A 22,841-nucleotide genomic window follows, 5' to 3' on the forward strand; every position below is an offset into this window, starting at 1 on the left:
GAGGACCCAAATAAACAAGATCAGAAATGAAAGAGGTGAAATAACAACAGATCCCGCCGAAATACAAAGGATTGTTAAAAATTACTACGAACAACTCTATTCCAACAAACTGGACAACCTGGAGGAAATGGACATATTCCTAGAAAAATATAACCTTCCAAAACTCAATCAGGAAGAATCTAAACAGCTCAACATGCCAGTAACTATGGAAGAAATTGAAGCAGTCATCAAAGAGCTTCCGGCAAACAAAAGCCCGGGGCCAGACGGCTTCACAGGAGAGTTCTACCAAACATTCAAGGAAGAACTAAAACCTATCCTCCTCAGACTATTCCAAAAAATTCAAGAGGAAGGAACACTTCCCAGCTCCTTCTATGAAGCCAGCATCACCCTAATACAAAAACCAGATAAAGACAACACAATGAAGGAGAATTACAGGCCAATATCTCTCATGAATGTAGATGCCAAAATCCTCAATAAAATTCTAGCAAATAGGATCCAGCAGTACATCAGAAAGATCATACACCATGACCAAGTAGGATTTATCCCAGGAATGCAAGGATGGTTCAATATCCGCAAATCAATAAATGTGATACATCACATAAACAAATTGAGAGATAAAAATCACATAGTCATATCAATTGATGCAGAAAAAGCATTTGACAAAATCCAACACCCTTTCTTGATAAAAACTCTCAACAAGGTGGGAATAGAAGGATCATACCTCAACATAATAAAAGCTATATATGATAAACCCACAGCTAACATCATACTCAATGGGCAAAAACTAAAACCATTTCCCCTAAGAACAGGAACAAGACAGGGATGCCCACTCTCACCACTCCTGTTTGACATAGTACTGGAAGTATTAGCCACTGCAATTAGACAAGAAGAAGAAATAAAAGGCATCCAAATTGGAAAAGAAGAAGTAAAGCTGTCCTTATTTGCAGATGACATGATATTGTACATAAAAAACCCGAAAGACTCCATCAAAAAACTAACAGACTTAATAAATGAATTCGGCAATGTAGCAGGATACAAAATTAACACCAAGAAATCTATGGCATTTCTATACACCAACAATGAACTTACAGAAAGAGAGACTAAAAAAGCAATCCCATTTTCCATCGCACCAAAAAAATTAAGATACTTAGGAATAAACCTAACCAAGGAGGTAAAAGACCTATATGCGGAAAACTACAGGACACTGAAAAAAGAGATAGAGGAAGATGTAAACAGATGGAAGAACATACCATGTTCATGGATTGGTAGAATCAACATCATTAAAATGTCCATACTACCCAAAGCAATCTATAGATACAATGCACTCCCCATTAAAATACCAACGGCGTATTTCACAGACCTAGAAAGAACTCTCCAAAAATTCATCTGGAATAAAAAAAGACCCCGAATAGCCACAGCAATCCTGAGAAAGAAGAATAAAGTAGGAGGGATCTCAATACCAGATTTCAAGCTGTATTACAAAGCCACTGTCCTCAAAACAGCCTGGTACTGGCACAAGAACAGACATATAGATCAATGGAACAGAATAGAGAATCCAGATATCGACCCAAACCAATATGCGCATTTAATATTTGACAAAGGAGGCATGAGCATACAATGGAGTCAAGACAGTCTCTTTAATAAATGGTGTTGGGAAAATTGGACAGATACATGCAAAAAAATGAAACTAGATCACCAACTTACACCATACACAAAAATAAACTCAAAATGGGTACAGGACTTAAATATAAGACGGGAAACCATAAAAATACTAGAGGAATCCACAGGCAGCAAAATCTCAGACATATGCCAAAAGAACTTTTTCAGTGATACTGCCCCTAGGGTAATGGAAGCCAAACAGAAAATAAACAAATGGGACTACATCAAAATAAAAAGCTTTTGCACAGCAAAAGAAACCATCAACAAAACAACAAGAAACCCCACTGTATGGGAGAACATATTTGCAAATGGTATCACTGATAAAGGTTTAATTTCCAACATCTACAGGCAGCTTATACAACTTAATAAAAGGAAGATAAATGATCCAATAAAAAAATGGGCAACGGACCTAAATAGAAGCTTTTCGAAAGAAGACAGAAGGAAGGCCAAGAGACACATGAAAACATGCTCAAAGTCACTAATTATCCGAGAGATGCAAATCAAAACAACAATGCGATACCATCTCACACCTGTCAGAATGGCTATCATCAACAAATCAACAAACGACAAGTGTTGGCGAGGATGCGGAGAAAAAGGAACCCTCGTGCACTGCTGGTGGGAATGCAGACTGGTGCAGCCACTGTGGAGAACAGTATGGAGTTTCCTCAAAAAACTGAAAATGGAACTCCCATTTGACCCAGTAATCCCACTCCTAGGAATATATCCTAAGAAACCAGAAACACCAATCAGAAAGGATATATGCACCCCTATGTTCATAGCAGCACAATTTACAATAGCTAAGATTTGGAAACAGCCTAGGTGCCCATCAGCAGATGACTGGATCAGAAAACTATGGTACATCTACACAATGGAATACTATGCTGCCGTAAAAAAGAAGGAATTACTACCATTTGTAGGCACTTGGATGGAATTAGAGAACATTATGCTAAGTGAAATAAGCCAGTCAATGAAAGAAAAATACCACATGATCCCACTCATTTGGGGATAATGAAAAACATTATAAACTGATGAACAAAAAGATAGTTACAGAGGCAGTAAAGCATCGAACAGACTGTCAAATTACAGTGGTAAGGTTAGGGAGAGGTGGGGGAAATAAGAGATCAACTGAAGGACTTATATGCATGTATATAAGAGTAACCAACGGATGCAAAACATTGGGGGGTGAGGGCATATATGGGAGTGGGGTGGGGGTCGGGGGCAATGATAAGATATGTACACATGTAATACCTTAATAAAAATTTGAAAAAAAAAAAAAAAAAAAAAGAAAAAAATAAAAAGAAAATTTGAGCCCTAGCCGGCTTGGCTCAGTGGATAGAGCATCAGCCTGTGGACTGAAGGGTCCCAGGTTCGATTCCGGCCAAGGGTACATGCCTGGGTTGCGGGCTAGATCCCCAGTAGGGGGTGTGCAGGTTGCAGGCGATCAATGATTCCCTCTCATTATTGATGCTTCTATCACTCTCTCCCTCTCTCTTCCTCTCTGAAATCAATAAAGAAATATAAAAAGAAAATTTGAAGGAATACATAGGCCAACACATTGACAGCTCCTACATTGTCTGTGGTCAGTGCACATTGTGATGTTAAGGAGCTAACAGTTACTGAATATTTACTACAGGTGCCAGGCCCTGGAGTCAATGCTTTACCTGCATTATTATTTCCTTTAATCCTCTTTGCAACCTGAGGTGGTTTAACCATCTATTTTATGGTGAGGAAAACAGGCTCAGAGACTCAATGTAAATGGAATGATTATAGGGTTAATAAAAGGCAGGGCTGGAAGTCAAACCCAGGTGTCTCCAACAACAGATCTCTGGCTTCTAATGTTCGGCTCTGCTGCCTCCTAGAGGGTAGAATGGGGGATGGGTTCCCATTAGGACAGGCTAGATGTTATGGTGGGTAATGAACAGCCCCAAGCTTTAGTGGCTTAGAGCCGTGGTTGGCAAACTGTGGCTCACGAGCCACATGGGGCTGTTTGGCCCCTTGAGTGTGGCTCTTCCACAAAATACCATGGCCCGGGCGAGTGTATTTTGAAGAAGTGGCGTTAGAAGAAGTTTAAGTTTAAAAAATTTGGCTCTCCAAAGAAATTTTAATCATTGTACTGCTGATATTTGGCTCTGTGGACTAATGAGTTTGTCGACCACTGGCTTAGAGTAAAGAAGGTATCTTTCTTGTTCATAGCACATGAACACCCTGGTCCTCCTGGAATCAGGATAAAGGAGCAGCCAACATGTAGGTTCCTGCTGGGTGTTATCAGAGATGGACAGAGAGGGCGGCCCGTCTCACTGGTCCCAGACTCTTCTGTTAGAGGTGACAGGCTGGACTTCCACCACATTTCCTTGGTCAAAGCATATCACTGGCTGTAGCCTTCATCAGGGTTTTAGTAGCAAACCTGACCTACTTGATGGGCCCCAGTAAGGCGACCCCATGGTGCCAGCCTCTTTGGGGGGACTGTGCAAGGGCAACAGAGAGGAGTGGGGATTGGTAGGAAGTGACAGTGGAAGTCAGTCAGGATGCTTTGCTTTCTCCTCATCCAACTAGACTTTGTCTCCGAGCTGCCCAAAACCCAACATTCATAGAAGTGAACTTCACAAAAACGGAGTCTGGCCCTAACTGGTTTGGCTCAGTGGATCGAGCGTTGGCCTGTGGACTGAAATGTTCCAGGTTTGATTCCGGTCAAGGGCATGTACCTGGGTTGCAGGCATATCCAGAGTAGGAGGTGTGTAGGAAGCAGCTGATCAATGTTTCTCTCTTATCCATGTTTCTAACTCTCTATCCTTCTCCCTTCCTCTCTGTAAAATATCAATAAAATATATTTTTTTTAAAAAAGAGGAATGATGGAAAGTTATATAAAAAAAAAGGAGTTTGGTCAGATGTCATTGGCAGAAAACTCAGAACCCACTTCTGAGTGTGACCCTGGGTAACTCCCTGCTGCCTGGGTCCTCACACTGTGGTGGACGTGAAGATCATATGTGAAGAGAGTTAACTGGGAAGGTTACTGGACCGCAAGCATTCCAGCGTCCGTGTTCTCTTATATTCACAGCAGTCACTACCCTGCCTCCAAGCCTCTTTGTCATTTGCATTGCCCAGATGAGTGCGCCATCAGGTGGGGCTGATTGGAAAACGCTGACATTAACATCCATGGTGATCCCGTGGTTTCCGTTCTTTCAGTGCAGGAACCTGTGCTAAATGCGGTCCCTTCATGTTTTCCCCATCCCCACTGCAGGGAGCACTGAGCCTATTCTGCCTCCTGGCCCCGGTGTTACCGGGTGACCTTGCACACTCAGTAGATGACCAGAGATGGTAGGTCCAGGAGTGATGCTCAGAGCAGCCCAGGCACCTTCCTCTATTAGATGTCAGCCGAGATTTCCCATGGGCAAGGGGTGACCTGCTCTCCATGGATTAGGAACGCAAAGGACCCCAAGGCCTCTCCAGGGGTATCCAGTTCCTGGTTCACAAAGGGGACTCAGGAGCCCAGTAAGCTTCCCCTTCAGCTCTCCCCCTTATGCACCCACCCATTTATTCATTTCCAGGAAACCAGGATCCTGCCATTCCTCCTCGAAGGCTTAGTGTCCTCTCAAAACAGCACCTCCACACTCTGTAAGTCCTTACTGACATTAGAGTCTTCCCCAAGTCCCCACCTTCCCCATGCCTAGGGTTCTGTGAACTGACCCTTCACTTCATCCATCCTTGGGGCCTGAGGGGGACACCAGAGGCAGGAAGAGCAGCACAGAAGGGGCTCAGCCTGGAAGTCAGGGAAGAGTATTATCCTTCCCATCACCCCTCGGGACATTGCCTTTGCAGCTGCCTGTTGCCGGGGTGCACAGCCACACAGACTCACAGGGAAACATACAGACAACAGAAGCAGTGTCACACTCAGGTACAGAGCACTCACAGCCTATGGTGGGCGCTCAGGTGCAGAGCTTATGGCCAGGCTCACAGGGACCCACACTGTAGACACCAGTAACACCTTGATGGAAACATACACAGCAACACAGAGATGAGAAAACACAGGGTCACCCAGCATGTACCACAGGGCATATCCACATGCAATGGACACACACACGCACACACCTGAGCAGACTTATAGGGACACAGAACACAGACACAAAGAGGACACACACAGACATAGATACAATTAGGAACACTTAAAGGGAAAGCGAATTCACACATACAACCAACACGCAACATACAAAACAATCACTCCCCCAAATGCTGAGTCACACTAATTCACTATCTTGAAGGAATTAGTAAGAATTGAGGTGCTGCCCTGGCCATGTGGCTCAGTTGCTTGGAGCTTCATTGCATACGCTCATTCAAATGAACGTGCAGGTTTGATTCCTGGTGAGGGCACTTAACCTAAGTTGCAGATACCATCCCTGGTCGGGTCTTTTATGGGAGGCAACCAATCCATGTTTGCTCTCACATCCATGTTGCTTTTGTTCTGTTGCTCCCTTTCTCTCTCAAATCAAGGAACCTATCCTCCAATGAGAATTGAAAAAGAAAAAAAACACACAACTTAAGGCTTTGAGTTTTCAAGAACATACTGTTAACTCTTGAGCCATCTCTCTAGAACAGTTATCAGAATACTGTGAACTCAGAAGTCTGTCTTCTTTCCCATAAGAGACTAAGAGAATCAGTAGCAGGGGTCTCAGAAAACCCCACACTCTTAGTGTCACAGTCATGATCCCCACCTTGCATTTATTTAAACACTAAAATCCGATGATCTCTGAATAAAGTCACATTTCCTTTTTGCACATAGGTTAGTCTTTGAGTGATGAACATACCTTTCCCATGGGAGCAGCTGTTTCTGAGGGATCCATCACAGCTTGGGACACTGGAGTGGGCACAGCTCATGGGGAACTAGGAACTGAGCTTTCCCTAGAGAAACCGCATTTCTAATGTCTAAAAACACGGCCAGGGAAGCGGGAAGCTCAAGTCAGCCAACTCCCAGTAATTCCTAAAGCAGAGACTGCCTTCGAGCCCACGAGGAAACTGATGTAGGATTTGTAAGGATGGTTTTTGGAGACAGATGTACTGCAAATGTCTAAGGCTACTCATTATCTCAAATATTTCATCTATTCAATATTCTGCCCCGTTATTGTGACCTTTGACAAGATTTAAAAAAATACAGTTTTGCCAAAACTGGTTTGGCTCAGTGGATAGAGCGTCGTCCTGCGGACTGAGGGATCCTGGGTTCGATTTCGTTCAAGGGCATGTGACCTGGTTGCGGGCACATCCCCAGTGGGAGGTGTGCAGGAGGCGGCTGATCAATGTTTCTCTCTCATCGATGTTTCTGACTCTCTAGCCCTCTTCCTTCCTCTCTGTGAAAAATCAATAAAATATTTATTAAAAAATACAGTTTTATTGATTTCAGACAGGGAGAGGGAGAGATACAAACATCAATGATGAGAGAGAATCATTGATTGACTGACACCTGCATACCGCCATGTGACCTTGACTGGAATCAAACCCAGGACCCTTCAGTCTGCAGGCTGATGCTCTATCCACTTCACCAAACCATATAGTGCTGGCAGACTTTTGAAGTTCTGTGCAAGGTTACCATCATTACTGTCTCCTTGTAAATTTTTGTATTTGTCATTTTCCTTGTGGTGAGTATACTAAAGTACCTTACAGAAACACTTTAATCATAAATAAGCCAAAATATTTAAACCACTGGGTTCTTTGTTTGAATTCAGTCCTGTCAATTTCCCGCTGGGCAGTGATTTTGCTGAAGGTTCCCCACATCAGCTCTTGCAAAGGCAGCCTGGGGCTCAAGGCAAACTGTGAGGCCTCCTGAGAGGAAGGTCAAGTCCTCCCACAGAGCCCACCGCCCAGCCATGACCCCACTTTCTGATCCTGGTTGTCCAAACCAGCCAAGGTGACCTCCCAAATGAGCAGGGCATGCTCCACACAGGCTACCATCTGGAGCCTGTCACCCCTTCCCAGAATTCCACAGGGAGACCCCACGGACCACCACTGGCCTCCCTTTCCCCCTGAGCTCCTATCACCTGTCACAGCTACCTTGACCGCTTGTTAGTGGGCTGTGCTTCACTAGAACAGCCTTCCAGTCTGATTTAAGTTCTCATCAGTAGAGCCACCCCTCAGCCCTCGCACTCAAGGACCCTGCCCCATGTGCTGACAGGAAAAACCCTCACCAACCCTGTCCAAGGCCCCTATCAACATCACACACAGCCCCACACTGCCCCCAGAGTCCAGGGTCCCTCATCTCACTACAGGGAAGGGGTCTGCTCTGCACAAACCATGATTAGTGAGGTGGGTGCACCCACCAGAATGCACCCTGCACTGTGTTATCATGTTGAGACCAACCCCGTCCTGCTGGGAAGGCTTGTATTGCAGAATGTTCTCCCCATTGAAAATACACAGCACCCTTTCCGGGAAAACGCATGCAACCTGCAGGATGGCAGGGAAGTGAGGGTGGGGAGGGTGTGTGCTTTATTTTAATAAAATCCAAGAAGAAAATTACCCGAAAAATACAAAAATAAACTCAAAGAACATCAATGGGTCTCAGGGGTGTATGTGTTCTGCCATCAAGCTGTGCCTTCCAAAGCACAGAAAGTTTGAGATCACACCATAGTGTTCACCTCTCCATGCTGAGAAAACACAACTTTCCTTTCAATCAACCCAGGAGAGAATAGAACCAACAAAATTAAAGGTACAAGAGAAAATACTCCTTTACATAAAGATCATGAACCAGAGCAGAGGACAGCAAGAGGTTTGCAGGTTGATGAATTGGAACATGAAACACTTCATCACAGCATAATGTGAGACCCACAATGTCCCTGAAAGAGGTAGCACTTCTTGGTGGAGGAAGTGGGCTCTGGACCAACTTGGGCCAGGTCAACTCTCTGGTCAGAAATAAAGGAATAAAGATTCATCCAGGAGCTCATAATATTCATAATTTTCTCAAGCACAACCCCAGAGTATGCAGGGTTGTGACTGATGCTCACTCTTCAGGTGAGCCAGTTGGTGGTGTGAAATATCTTCCACAAAAATTCTTCCAGTGACATAAATCCATGTGTAGTTCTGATTACATTATCAAGTGGTATCCAATTTCTGAAAGTGTCACTTACTCCTGAAACTTAGGAGGCATCTAGCAGAGTGTATGTTCTAATAAAGGGGTTTGCATTCAGGTAAATGGGAGTAAAAGCTTCTCCTTTGGCGTTGTTATTCTGAGTGAGAAAGTAAAACATTCCCTGCACATTTAAAGCTTTTCTCCAGTGTGTACTCTCAAGTGTTTAATGAGGAAAGATTTGTAGCGAAAAGATTTCCCACATTCAATACACTCATGAGGCCCTTTTCCAGTGTGAACTTTGTGGTGTTGAATGAGAGTAGAGCTTCTGCTGAAGGAATTCCCACAGTTACTACACTCATATGGTTTTTCTCCAGTGTGAACTCTCTCATGGTTAAAGAGGTGACTTTTCTGACTAAAAGATTTTTCACATTCCCTACACTCATCAGGTTTTTCTCCACTGTGAACTCTGTTGTGTTGAGTGAGGTGAGACCTTTGACTGAAGCACTTCCCACAATCACTACATTGATGTGGCTTTACTCCAGTGTGAACACACTTGTGGATAGAGAGGTCATAATTGCGCCTAAATGATTTTCCACATTCACTACATTTGTAAGGTTTTTCTCCAGTGTGAACTCTGTTGTGTTGAGTGAGGGAAGACCTTTGATTGAACAGCTTCCCACAGTCAGTACACCGATAGGACTTTTCTCCAGTGTGAACTCTCCTATGTCTATTGTGGTTAAAGGTATATCTGTAAACTTTCTCACATGTATTATACTCATATTTCACTTCTCCAGAACTGACACCCTGATGTTGAACAAGGTTCTGGGTATGGCTGGCAGCTTTTTCACATTCATCCCATTGGTGATGCCTTTTTCTATTGAGAAATTCCTCTGAAATCTCACTAGTACTGTGTGGCTCCTCAGTGTTGAGGGGACAATGGTGCTGGAGAAGCTCTGACATGGCTGGGAAGTCTTCCCCAACCTCCCTACTGGTTGAAGGAAGCGCTGATATGTAGAAGCTGCACTTTGTCACAAATGAGGCCCTGTCCACAGCTTCATTCCAGGCCTTCTCTCCACTGGCTTCCCTCTGTTGATGGGGAGGGTTTGCACTGAAACAGAAGTCTCTCACACATGCGTCACTGAAGAAGGATTTCTGCTCAAAGTCTGCTGCCTGTGACTCAGTCAGGTGCAGAATATCTTTGAACACAGAGAAACACCTCCCACAGAAATGGGTCCTCTGGGTTGCTGGAGCTGTCTTAGAAGCACTAACCTGTGACTCTCCTTCTGCAGATAAACTCTGCTCACAACACACCTCCGCATCATCTGTTCTATGCCCACAACCTGAAAACAGAAAAATGGTGATGAAATGAATGTTGACTGTGGTGACAGGGAGAAGTCTCATTACAAAAGTGTGTTGCCCATAACACATTGGTTCCATGCAATTGTCTGACAGTAAAATATCTGAAGGAAATATTGGTAAGATTCTGCTGTGAAGATCTGGGCCTCTGAAGATCACCATACAGGGAAGACCTCAAACAAAATATGAAACAAACATGGCAAGCACCACAAAAAACAGAAGCTGGATCGTCTGCTCATGCGTCTGCTAACAGTGTTCAACAGGTCTTGTCTGTGACATGGGCCAGCTATGCAGAAGGTTGGCTACATCTTCTTCCATGTAAAATTCAAGAAATGAGAAGCTTGTGTCAGGGTCTAGCGAAACATTTCTGTGCACCTCATAACACATATCCAAGTCAATATTTGAAAATACTGCAGCCGTAACAGGTTTGGCTCCGTGGATACAGCACGGCTTGCAGACTGAAGGACTCCGGGTTTGATCCAGGTCCAGGGCATGTACTTTGGTTGCTGGCACATCCCCAGTAGGGGGTGTGCCAGAGGCAGCTGATTGATTTTTTAACTTTTCTATCCCTCTCCCTTTCTCTCTGTAAAAAATTCAATTGAATATATTTTTTAAAAAAGAAAATACTGCAGATAGAATAGTTCCGAGGAACCGGTGTAGGAAAAGGGCAAGAAGGTGAAGGTAGTCAGAAACCAGGAAGGCACAGATTAAAAGGTAAATCAGCAAAGTGTCAAGCATGGGAATGAAAAGGTAGACATGAGCTGCTGCCAGGGGCACCTCAACCTAAACTTGTAGGACATGAGCACGTTCCTGGTATGATCTAAACACCGTCCTTATGTCATACCTACACCCAGGTGCAACTCAGGAGGGCCAGGCAACCCTTTAGATCACCCTGCATGTTCACCCTGTGAAAAAACAGTATTCTCCTTGCACCTTATCCTGTACAAGCACATAGAACAACAATATTCTGAGTTTTATTGACAGACAACAGAGGTGAGTAGGCAGCACTGACCCAGAGCAAGACAGCATGCAATAGTATTCAGGGAACAGAACATTACAAAGAATGGGAGGAGGTCTTTCAAGAACCGCCCATGGTTCATACAAGTAAATACCATAACCTGGCTCAGTCCTTCACAAAGAGCCTGTAGCTGGAGGAAAGGTGGCAGAAGTGGAAGCCATGGGTGTGGACATAGACACCCTCCCAGAGAGAGAGAGTGCAAGTTGGGCCCATTAAGCTGTTTACAACAATGCTGACTCCCAGACACTTCCTGCCCTATGTGAGGCTATGGGTGTGAGGGATATTCCTGGAGTCCTTTGCTCAGGTCTCTCCAAATTACTCAGCACTCTCGGCCACAGCACATTTGACAGGACAATGGGGGAAAACAAGGACAGCCCATGGTCTGGCTGTGAGAGCCACATCCGGAGAAGAAAGGAAGAGAGGGCCTCACCTCAGGACACTAGGAGAGATGTGAAGGTCTTACCTACAGATGAGACCAGTGCAAAAACTTCTACCATCATCTTGCAGTACAGAAGTCTCTGAGCCTCATCAAGGAGCCCCCACTCCTCCTCAGAGAAGGCGATGGCCACGTCCTCAAAGTTCATCTCCTGTCACAATTGGCACAGTTCAGTCCATGAAGAGTTCCTCTCCTAGGATCTTATGTTCATAATACTCCCCAACCTCCACATCCATCTGCTTCCTCGGCTCCCCACATCAGAAAAGATACCAGGCCTTGGTCCCATCAAAGTCATTCTCTCCTTCTGTTTCACTTGAGGCTGTGTATTCCCCCAACAATAAGGGCAAATAATCTTGTAGATGATACCTCTGCTCTGGAACTCACATGTAGACCACATCCCTTTTCAGTACAGTGGGTGTCATGAACATAGAGTAGGGTTTCCATAAGGGGACTGTGAGTGATCTGACACTGTGCTTGACAGTCAATCACCTTGTTGTCCCCTGATTCGGGGTATCACAAGGTTATGGTATCATTGTTCATCCTTTAGAACCCAATCCCAGTGTGCTGAAGCCATCGCTTTGCACTAGCTGCTGCACATAATTCTTTGAACAACACTTCTCTCACACAGCTACATTCCCAGAGGCACAACTTCAAAGATAACACAAATGTGCTCTGATGAGCAGTTTATTTCCTAACCATCTTCTTTTCCAAAATTCGAACCCACTACCTCTGTAATGTATTTCTCTCTTACCCTTCACCCCTGTCCATGCCAATGGATATTTTCAATCCCAGAAGACACTGATGTATGCTGTCTCATTGATCACTGTAACAGCCCTCAACAACAAAAGACAGGTGTGCACATAAATTTCACTGAAGCTCTGGACCAGGAATGTACCACCAGAACACACACTCTTCAGGAATTAATCTGAAATTCACCATATTATATTTCCTGATATCACCAGAAATGGACTCAAACTTCATTTCCTCTTAAGTAAATGACAGGGTCCTTTAACTATGAAGGCATATGACTACTCCAATGGCACATCACTCTTTCTCCCACACCTATCTCACACTTACACTCCCACACCAACAGCCCCCAGGGTGATCTCCTTGACTTCCTACTCATTACTCAGCATGTGTAGATTAGTGTCTGCTTGGCAGATTCAAACAGGATTAAGTTCTACACCAACTCTGAGAGTCCACACTCATTGAAGCAGCCTTGAGTTCTGCTATGGAGGCCTCCCTGCCTGATTGTGTTTTCCTTCAACCTCAATTACTGAGAACCACATCAGGTCTCAGATACCCAGATACCACCTCCACTGGGGCTGCTCTTGACCTCCCTTCACCAGTCACAGCCTTCAGCACTCAAGTCCCAACACCTAAGGCCCTCTAGTCCATGCCTAGTGAGTCTCAAAGATGCCCACTCATGCCACTCAGCAAATCAACCAGACTGACGACAACTCCCCAGACTAAGGCTCAATCAAAATCCTGGTTTGTATTTAACAAGTAAATATGCAACAGCTGCAGTATTATCTTGTTTGACTCACTCTTTGGTCTCCAATTATAAAGAAAGAAAATGATCTACAAACCCACCCTTGTCCCTACATTCCCTACTACATTTTAGAGAAGTTTTTATTCTGAACTGCTCTTCAGAGTTCTAGACAATAATGAACTACTCCCTGAAATATCAGAATCCCTAACAGGTAAAATATATAAGTTTTGGTATCCCCAAATAACATTACACTTACTAATATGAATATCTGCATCTCTGGATGGTCCTTTCATACCTCCATTTGCCAAATGCAAACCTTCACATCATTCTTGACTTTTACCTCTCTCTCAACCTCCAAATTAGAAATCCAGGTGGCCACACCTAAAGCACAAATCCAGAATCCAAAGCTTATTTCGCCACCACAGCCACCATCATGGGCCAGTTCCATCACACTCACTGAGACTATCTCAGCGGCTTCCATCCTAGTCCTTTACCGCCTCCATCCCATCTATATTATTCATCATGCTGCAGCCATGAAGAGTCTAATGAGACCTCGGTCACATGACGTGCCCCTACTGCTCCAAACCTCCCATTGCTCCCATCACCTGCAGAACACACTTCCAGATGTCACAGAGCTCCTCTAAACCTGATTGCTGTCCCATTGTTACCAGTTACTAATTTACAGAAAAGACTCCTGGCTCCTAAATGAGCTCAGTCTCCAATCAAAGCATTTACATATACAGGACCCTATGCCTGTATAAACCTCTCATGTCCCATTCCACTGGTTGCCAAAAACAGGAACCACTCATATGAGACTAGACCTGGACTTAGAATTCTGGGCTTGCTGTCTCATCAAGGTCCCCAGTTCCAAGGTGTAGAACAGTGGCTGGACAGTCCCAAAACACCACTATCTCAGAAGTCATAAGACTGGGAGGCCCTGAAATAAGCTCCACAACCCAGTCCCCCTAAGCGGTTCTCTATCTGCAGGGAAATGTAAAAAGTAAGGGTCTGTTGAGAGCCTGGCACCCATCGCCAGGACCCAGGGGCTCAGGCTGCTCAGGGCCCTGGCCCAGCCCCAGGGCTGGGTGATGCCTGCATGACCTCGGGGCTTTCACAAGACTTCTCAATCCCGTCCTTAACTACTGTCCTCTCTCTTCTAGCCTGTTCTTCACCTGAGAAATTTTGAGAAAAGCTGAGAACCCAAACTCACACTTTGTCCCGCTTTTGTTCACAGCCATGGATGGCAGCAGCTTCCTGAAAATGAAGTAAAACTCCTCACACACCTTTGCTTCATCTTCCTTGTTGCCTTTAGGCATAAAACAGGCCAAGGTTTCCCCAATCCTCCCTCCTCAGTCACACCACCACGGCCTTACACGGTGGCTTTTCAGCCTGTCACCCTCACCCACCCAGTCACACCATGTGGCACCCCAAGGAACTCACTGTTCCGGCGCTGAGACCTGGGCTGCAGGACGGGACAGGCACCCACACCCAAGGCTGGAGGGAAAATGGGGTGAGGCCGGGTTGGACTCTGGAAGCAGAAAGTAGCTTGGAAGGCACGGAGGACTCAATTGCTGCCTGTTGTGACTCAACCAGCCTCAGACACACCCTGCACTGTGGGGACACTGCCTCTGAGGCCCCGGGACGCAGCACTGGAGCCTCTGATTCTGTGAACACACTGCAAAGGTCAAATTCACCACCAGGAGAAAGATGCTGGAAATCAAGCTCCAACCAATGAGGACAGGGATAATGCGCCTCTCCTGGGCTTTCATTGGCTAAACCCAGCCATCCTTAGCGCATGGCCCTTTGGGTAATGTAGCAATCTAGCCTCATGTGTGGCATTAGATCCCAGTCACTCACTGACCATTGAGAATATTGTTCTGGGGCGCCCAAGTGGCACTGGGAACTGACAACTTAGGTTTTAGGGGCTGGCCACAGGTTTCTGGGGAGTGTTGTCTACAAAACTGAACTCTTGTTTAGAAACATTATTTCAGATTCCGTGATGCTTAGAATGCTCCCTCAGGTGAAAAGTATTATTTCAATGATTCCTGAAGACTACAAATCTAAATGGATAAATATATGTAAAGGTATTTTAATTGAATTTTACAGAGAGACGGAGAGAAACACAGACTGGCTGCCTCCTACATGACTCCTAATGGGATGCAGCCCATTACCACAGCAGGTGCCCGCAAATAAGAACTGAACTGGCAATCTTTCTGTGGATGGGACTATGCTCAACAAACTGAGCCACTGAGCCTGGATTTTTTTTTTTAAACATCAAAATACAACATTATTAAAAGAAAAAGCAGGCTATGAGGCAATATATGTAATCCTATCCTATTCGTTTAAAATGAATATTTGGAAGAATACATAGACCAAAACATTGATAGTTCCTACATTGTCTCTATGTCTGTGGTCAGTACACACTGTGACGTTAAGGAGCTAAGAGTTACTACAGGTGCCAGGCCCTGGATTCAATGCTTTCCCTACATTATTATTTCATTTAATCCTCTCTGCAACCTGAGGTGGTTTAACCATCTATTAAATGGGGAGGAAATCCAGGCTCAGAGACTCAATATAAATTGACTGATTGTAGAGTTAATAAAGGCAGGGCTGGAAGTCAAACCCAGGTGTCTCCAACAACAGAGCTCTGGCTTCTAATGTTAGGCTCTGCTGCCTCCTAGAGGGCAGAATAGGGGATGCGTTCCCATTAGGACAGGCTATGTTATGGTGGGTAACAATCAGCCCCAAAGTTTTAGTGGCTTAGAGTAAAGAAGGTATCTTTCCTGTTCATAGCACATGAACACCCTGGTTCTCCTGGAATCAGGATAAAGGAGCAGCCAACATGTAGGTTCCTGTTGGGTGTTATCAGAGATGGACAGAGAGGGTGGCCCGTCTCACTGGTCCCAGACTCTCCTGTTAGAAGTGACAGGCTGGACTTCCACCACATTTCCTTGGTCAAAGCATATCACTGGCTGCAGCCAACATCAGGGTCAGTAGCAAAAGCTGACCTACTTGATGGCCCCCTCTTTTGGGGGACTGTGCAGGGGCAATAGACAGGAGTGGGGATTGGTAGGAAATGACAGTGTAAGTCAGTCAGGATGCTTTCCTTTCTCCTCTTCCACCTAGACTTTGTCTCCGAGCTGCACAAAACCCAACATTCATAGAAGTGAACTTCAAAAAAAGGAGGTTGGCCATAACTGGTTTGGCTGAATGGATAGAGCGTCGGCCTGTGGACTCAAAGGTCCCAGGATTGATTCCTGTCAAGGGCATGTACCTGCATGTAATCATGTTGAGACCAACCCTCTCCTGCTGGGAAGGCTTGTATTGCAGAATGTTCTCCCCATTGAAAATACACAGCACCCTTTCCTGGAAAACGCATGCAACCTGCAGGATGGCAGGGAAGTGAGGGTGGGGAGGGTGTGTGTTTTCTGGATGGAGACAGAAGAACCCTGGCCAGCTCTTCTCAGGCAGACACAGAACCCCAATACCTCCCAGCGGCCTGCCTCGGGCTCCTCTCTGCCAGATCCTGGGCAGGACACAGCATGCCCAGCTCCTGGGCAGGACACAGCATGCCTGGGCAGGACACAGCATGTCGAGCAAAGGAAGGAGAGAGTGAGGAAAGGTGGGCTGTGCCGGCAGAGCCCCATCTTAGAGAAGGGTGGATGGATTTTTTTTTTTTTTTGAGAGGGAGAGAGTGGGAGGGGGATGAAAGAGAGAGAAACATAATGACTGGAAGCCTCCCACACCAGCCGAAATGGTGGGCTGGGGATCAAATGTGCAAAATACAACCAAAGAGTCATGTGGTCTTTATTTCAAGGCCTTGGGCAGTAATGCAAAGAAAATTGTACAAAAAGGATTCTCTGCCATGAATCTATCCTTTCTGAAGCACAGAAAGTTTGAGATCCCCACAATATCTGTTAAGTCTACATGCTGACAGATCAAAATTGTGCTTTCAAAGCAACACAGCAGTGAAAAGAACCAACAAATTTAAAGGTACAAAAGCAAAATCACATTTACAAAAACATCATATACCAGAGCAGTGTACAGCAATCAGTTTGCAGCAATTCATCACAGTATAAGGTGAGAGCCACAATGTCCCTGAAAGAGGTAGCACTTCTTAGCTGAGAATGGGGTTTTGGACGAATCCTGGGTCAGGTGAATTTCCTAGTCAGAGAGAAAGGAATGAAGATCCTGCCAAGAGCTCAGAGTCTTCATAATTCACTTAAGCACAAGGGAGAACACAGAATTCCTTTTCCCTGAGCATGCAGGGGTGGTGACTGATGCACACTGTTCAAATGAGCCAGGTGGTAGAGGAGGTCACTTCAGCCACAATCACTCGCAGTGACATCAATGAGGTAGGAGTCCTCAGAAGTTAGCAAGTGCAATGCAGCTCCTTCAAGCCTCACTTGTACCTCAAACTTATGAGGAATTTCGCACAGTGTATGTTCAGATAAAAGGGGTTTATATTCAGGTAAATGGATTTAAGTCTCCTTCAGTGCTGTAGTGAGAAAGATAAACCATCCCCGGCACAGTTAAGGCTTTTCTCCAATGTGAACTCTCAGATGTCTGACAAGGTTAGGTTTGCAGCGAAAACATTTCCCACATTTACTACACTCATATGGCTTTTCTCCGGTATGCACTCTGTGGTGTTGAATGAGGGTAGACTTTTCCCTAAAGAACTTCCCACAATCACTACATTCAAAAGGTTTTTCGCCAGTGTGAATTTTCTTATGTTCAGAGAGGTGACAGCTTCTCCTGAAGGACTTTCCACAATCAGTACACTCATAAGGCTTTTCTCCAGTGTGAACTCTCTTGTGGTCAAGGAGGTTAATATTGTAGCTAAAAGACTTCCCAGAGTCAGTACACTCATAGGGTTTTTCTGCAGTGTGAACTCTCTTGTGGTTAATGAGATTACTATTGTTCCTAAAGAATTTCCCACAATCAGTACACTCATAGGGTTTTTCTCCAGTGTGAACACGGTGGTGTTCAGTGAGTTGAGAGCTTTGCCTGAAGGACTTCCCACAATCACTACACTGATATGGCTTTTCTCCAGTGTGAACTCTCTTGTGGTTAAGGAGATTACTATTGCTCCTAAAGAATTTCCCACAATCAGTACACTCATAGGGTTTTTCTCCAGTGTGAACACGGTGGTGATCAGTGAGGTGAGACCTTTGCCTGAAGGACTTTCCACAATCACAACACTGATATGGCTTTTCTCCAGTGTGAACTTTCTTGTGGTTAAGAAGCACATTATTGCTTCTAAAAGATTTCCCACAATCAGTACACTCATAGGGCTTTTCTCCAGTGTGAACACGGTAGTGTTCAGTGAGGTGAGACCTTTGCCTGTAGGACTTCCCACAAACAGTGCACTCATAGGGCTTTCTTCTAGTGTGAATTCTTCCATGTTGAATGAGGTTAAAGCTTCCTCTAAAAACTTGCCCACATTTGTTACTGTCATAGTTCACTTCTCCAGAGCAGGAACCCTGAAGCTGAACAACTTTCTGGTTGTGGCTGCCTAATTTTTCACAGTCACAAGTCTGCTGAAGATTTTTTCCACCAAAATATTCCTGTGAAATCTCACTGCCCCTGTGTGGCTCCTCAGTGTTGAGAGGGGCCTGGTGCTGGAAAAGCTCTGACATGGCTGAGAAGACTTTCCCAACTTCCCTATTAGTTGAAGGCACCCAAGGTAAGTACAAGCTGCACCTGGTCACAAACGAGGCCCTGTCCATAGCTTCTTTCCAGTGCATCTCTCCACTGGCTTCCCTCTGTTGTTGGGGAGGGTTTGCACTGAAACAGAAGTCTCTAACACATGCGTCACTGAAGAAGCCTTTCTGCACAAAGTCTGCTGCTTGTGACTCAGTCAGGTGCAGAATATCTTTTAACACTGAGACACACCGTTTACAAAGATGGGTCCTCTGGGTTGCTGGAGCTGCCTTAGAAGCCCTGACCTGTGACTCTCCTTGTATAGATATGGTCTTCTCAGGACAGACGTCCTCATCATCCGTTTTATGCCAGCAACCTGAAAACAGAGAAATGAGGAGGAACTGATTGTTGACTGTTGTGACAGGCGATGTCCCATTGCTACAGCATTATGCATATTATACATGGGTTCTATGCAATTGTCTGAAAATAACAGATGTTCAGGAAGGATTAATAAGAAGCTGCTGTGAAGGTCTGCACCTCTGAAGGTCACAAAACAGGGAAGACCTCACCAGAAACATGACACACACATGGCAAGGACCACATGAAAGAGAAGATGCATCTCCAGCTCAGTCTTCTGCTAAGAGTGCTCAGCAGGGCTGGTCTGCTGCTGACAGGGGCAAGCTGTGCAGAAGGTTGGTTATGTCTTATTCCAAGTAAAATTCAATAAATGAGTAGCAGGGGTTCGAGGACTACTTAACCATGTATGTGCACCTCATAACACATGTGCAGGTCCATGTAGGAAAATACTGCAGAGGGAGCAGTGCAGAGGGACAGGTGATGCAAAAAGGTGACAAAGGTGAAGGTAGCCAAACGCCAGGAAGTCACAGATGAAATGCAAGTCAGCAAGTGTCAAGTATGGAAAAGAGAAGGCAGAAATGGGGTGCAGTCAGTGGTGCCTGCCCCTAAACACTGTTGGAAATTAGCTGGTTCCTGGTACCATCTGACCACCACCATTATGTCATACCTTCCCCCCAGTTGTCACTCAGTATGGCCAGACCTCCTCTGAGACCATCTTGCATGTTCACCATAAGAGCAAACCAGATTTCTCCCTGAATCTTCTACTCTACCAATGCATAAACCCTAAATATTCCAAGTATTAATGAAAGACAACAGAGGAGAGCAGCCTGCTTTGTCCTAGAGCATTTTGGCCCCAATAGTACTCAGCTAAGGTAATAATACAAGGAACAACTGAAGAAGGTCTTACAAGAATAGCTCATTGTTAATGTATGTGAAGCACATAACCAGGCACAGGCGGTCATAAAACACCTTTCCCTAGATTAAGAGGGAAGAAGGGAATAAATTTGGATATTGTCACCCTCCCAGGGAGAGAAAGAGGAAGATGGGACCCGTTAAGTTGCCTGTACAATTCCCGATTCCCAGACACTTTCTGCACTTTTTGAAGCAAGGGGTGTCAGGGATGTTCCTGGAGTCCATTGGTAAGGGCTCTCCCCACAGGTCAGCTCCAGTAGCCACAGCACATTTGACAAGACAGGGGCAGAAATCAGCAGAACACTCACCACAGAACACTGGGACAATGTGAAGCTCTTACCTGCAGATGAGACAATTGCAAACACTTCCAGCATCACATCGCAGTACAGAAGTCTCTGAGCCTCATCAAGGAGCCCCCACTCCTCCTGGGAGAAGGCGATGGCCACGTCCTCAAAGTTCATCTCCTGTCGTAATGGGCACAGTTCAGTCTATGATCAGCTTCTCTCCTGGGCTTTACTTTCGTCATAGGTCCCACTCTCCATAACCATCTGCTCCCTCCACTCCCCACATCACAGAAAATAGCAGGCCTTGCATCCACCAGAGTCACTCTCTCCTTATATTCCTACTCATACTGTGTCTTCCCACAGCAATAAAGCAGATGCCCAGATTGATTATACCTGACCTCAGGGCCTCACATTGAGGGTCAATGCAATGGTTGTCACCAATATAGGGTACGGGTAAATGTTGGCCATGAGCAGAGATGTGAGTGCTTTGACACTGGTCTTGTGGGGCAATATTCTTGTTGTCCAACACATTCTTCCTCCAAGTACCGAAAAACATGGCATGACTCATCATACTTTTGATTCCATCCTAGGGTGCTGAAGCCAACACTTTGTGCTACCTGTTCCACATAATTCTTTGTATCGCACTTCTCTCATGAAGCTTCATTCCCAGAGTCACAGCTTCAAAGACAACACATATATGCCAAGAAGAGCAGGGGATGTTTTCTAATCAGCTTCTTTTCTTTTCTTTTTAATATATTTTATTGTGTGTTATTTTCACAGAGAGGAAGTATGAGGGAGAGTTAGAAACATCAATGAGAGAGAAACATCAATCAGCTGCCTCCTGCACACCCCCTATTGGGGATGTGCCGGCAACCAAGGTACATGCCCTTGACCGGAATCGAACCTGGACCCTTCAGTCCGCAGGCCGACTCTCTATCCACTAAGCCAAACCGGTTAGGGCCTAATCAGCTTCTTTTCAACATTCTAACTCACCTCCAATGTAATGTATTTCTCTCTTACCCTTCTCCCTTCCCCAAGCCAGTAGAGATTTTCAAGCCCAGTCGACACTTTGCATTCCTATTGATCACTGAATCAGCCCAACAACAACAGGAAGGTGTGCACCTACATGACACCTAAATTCTGGACTTGGCATGTAGCCCCACAACACCTGTCTTTTCAGGAATTACCCTAAAATTCCCCATGTTGTATCATCCAGTTATCACCAGAAATGGAGTCAACCCAATTCCCTCTATGTCAATATCAGGGAACTGTGGCCATGAATTCACACTCCCTCTCCAAGAGCACATCACTCCTCCTCCCACACCTCTATCACACCTGCACTCCCACAGCCCCAGCTCCCATAGGCATCTCCTTGGTCTTAGTCATTACTCAGCATGTGTATTCCAGAGAATGCATGGCAAGTTCAAACAGTATCACGTACTAACATGACTCTGATTGCCCACACCCAAGACACAGCCTTCAGTTCTACTTTGAGGGCCTCCCTCCCAACTTTTTTCCTTCAACCTTGCCTATTGAGAACCACATCAGATCTCAGTTATCCAGAGCCCACCTCTACTGCTGCTGCACCTGATGTCCCTTCTCCACTCACAGCCCTCAGTACTCAAGTCCCACTGCCTATGGCCCTCTACCCCATGCCCAGTGAGTCTCACAGATGCCCACTCAGGCCCATAAGCAAATCAACCAAACTGGATTCAACACACCAGGTCACACAAAGGGTCACAAGAAATCCTGGTGAGTATTTAAGACAGCGGTTCTCTACCTGTGGGTCGCAACCCCGTTTGGGTCGAACGACCCTTTCACAGGGTTCGCCTAAGACATCATACATATCAGATATTTACATTACGATTCATAATAGTAGCAAAATTACAGTTATGAAGTAGCAACAAAAATAATTTTATGGTTGGGTGTCACCACAACATGTGGAACTTTATTAAACGGTCACGGCATTAGGAAGGTTGAGAACACTGGTTTAAGAAGTAAATACGCACCAGCCACAGTCCCACCATTTTTGTATTACTCTTCTACTTCCAATTAATAATAATAATTTTAAAAAAGGTGGTCTACAACTCCTCCCTGGTCCATACTCTTTACTATTTTTTTAAGTAGTCTTCATCTTGAACTACTCCTCAGAGTTCCAGATGGTCATGAACTGGTCTCTGAAATATCTCATACCCTAATAGGAAAAAATAAAAGATTTCATATTCCTCATGAATATGACTGTTCCCACTATGAATTTCTCCATGTCAGTTGATGGTGCTTTCATACCTTCAGGTGCTAAATTCAAACCTTCACATCATCTCTGATTCTTACCCCTCTCCAATCCTCAAAATTAAAAAATCCAGTTGGCCACACCTAAATCACTGATCCATAATGCAACTGCTTCTTACACATCCACAACCACCACTGTGCTCCAGGTACCATCACACTCACCAAGACCATCACAGCAGCTTCCATCCTAGTCTTCCTACCACCGTCCTCACACCCATATTGTGCATCATGCTGCAGTCACAGGAGTCTAATGAGACCTGGGACACATCACCTGCTCTACTGCTCCAATAACCCCAATGATCCCATCCCCAGCAGAACAGACACCCAAGTTGTCACAAAGCTCCTCT

At 45.1% G+C, this 22,841-nt stretch overlaps 1 protein-coding gene across 1 annotated transcript; it reads right to left on the reverse strand.

The window, feature by feature from the left end:
* Nucleotides 1-16,800: 16,800 nt before the first annotated feature.
* Nucleotides 16,801-20,382, reverse strand: LOC308235672 (uncharacterized protein; the record flags this gene model as incomplete). Its single annotated transcript, XM_080644710.1, has 2 exons — nucleotides 16,801-19,028; nucleotides 20,262-20,382. The coding sequence occupies 2 exons, from the start codon at nucleotides 20,380-20,382 to the stop codon at nucleotides 17,542-17,544; spliced, it is 1,608 nt and encodes a 535-aa protein (XP_080500836.1). The 3' UTR covers nucleotides 16,801-17,541.
* Nucleotides 20,383-22,841: the final 2,459 nt, after the last annotated feature.

Source organism: Plecotus auritus (assembly GCF_963455305.1).
Source record: "Plecotus auritus genome assembly, chromosome: 10".
NCBI lineage: Eukaryota > Metazoa > Chordata > Mammalia > Chiroptera > Vespertilionidae > Plecotus > Plecotus auritus.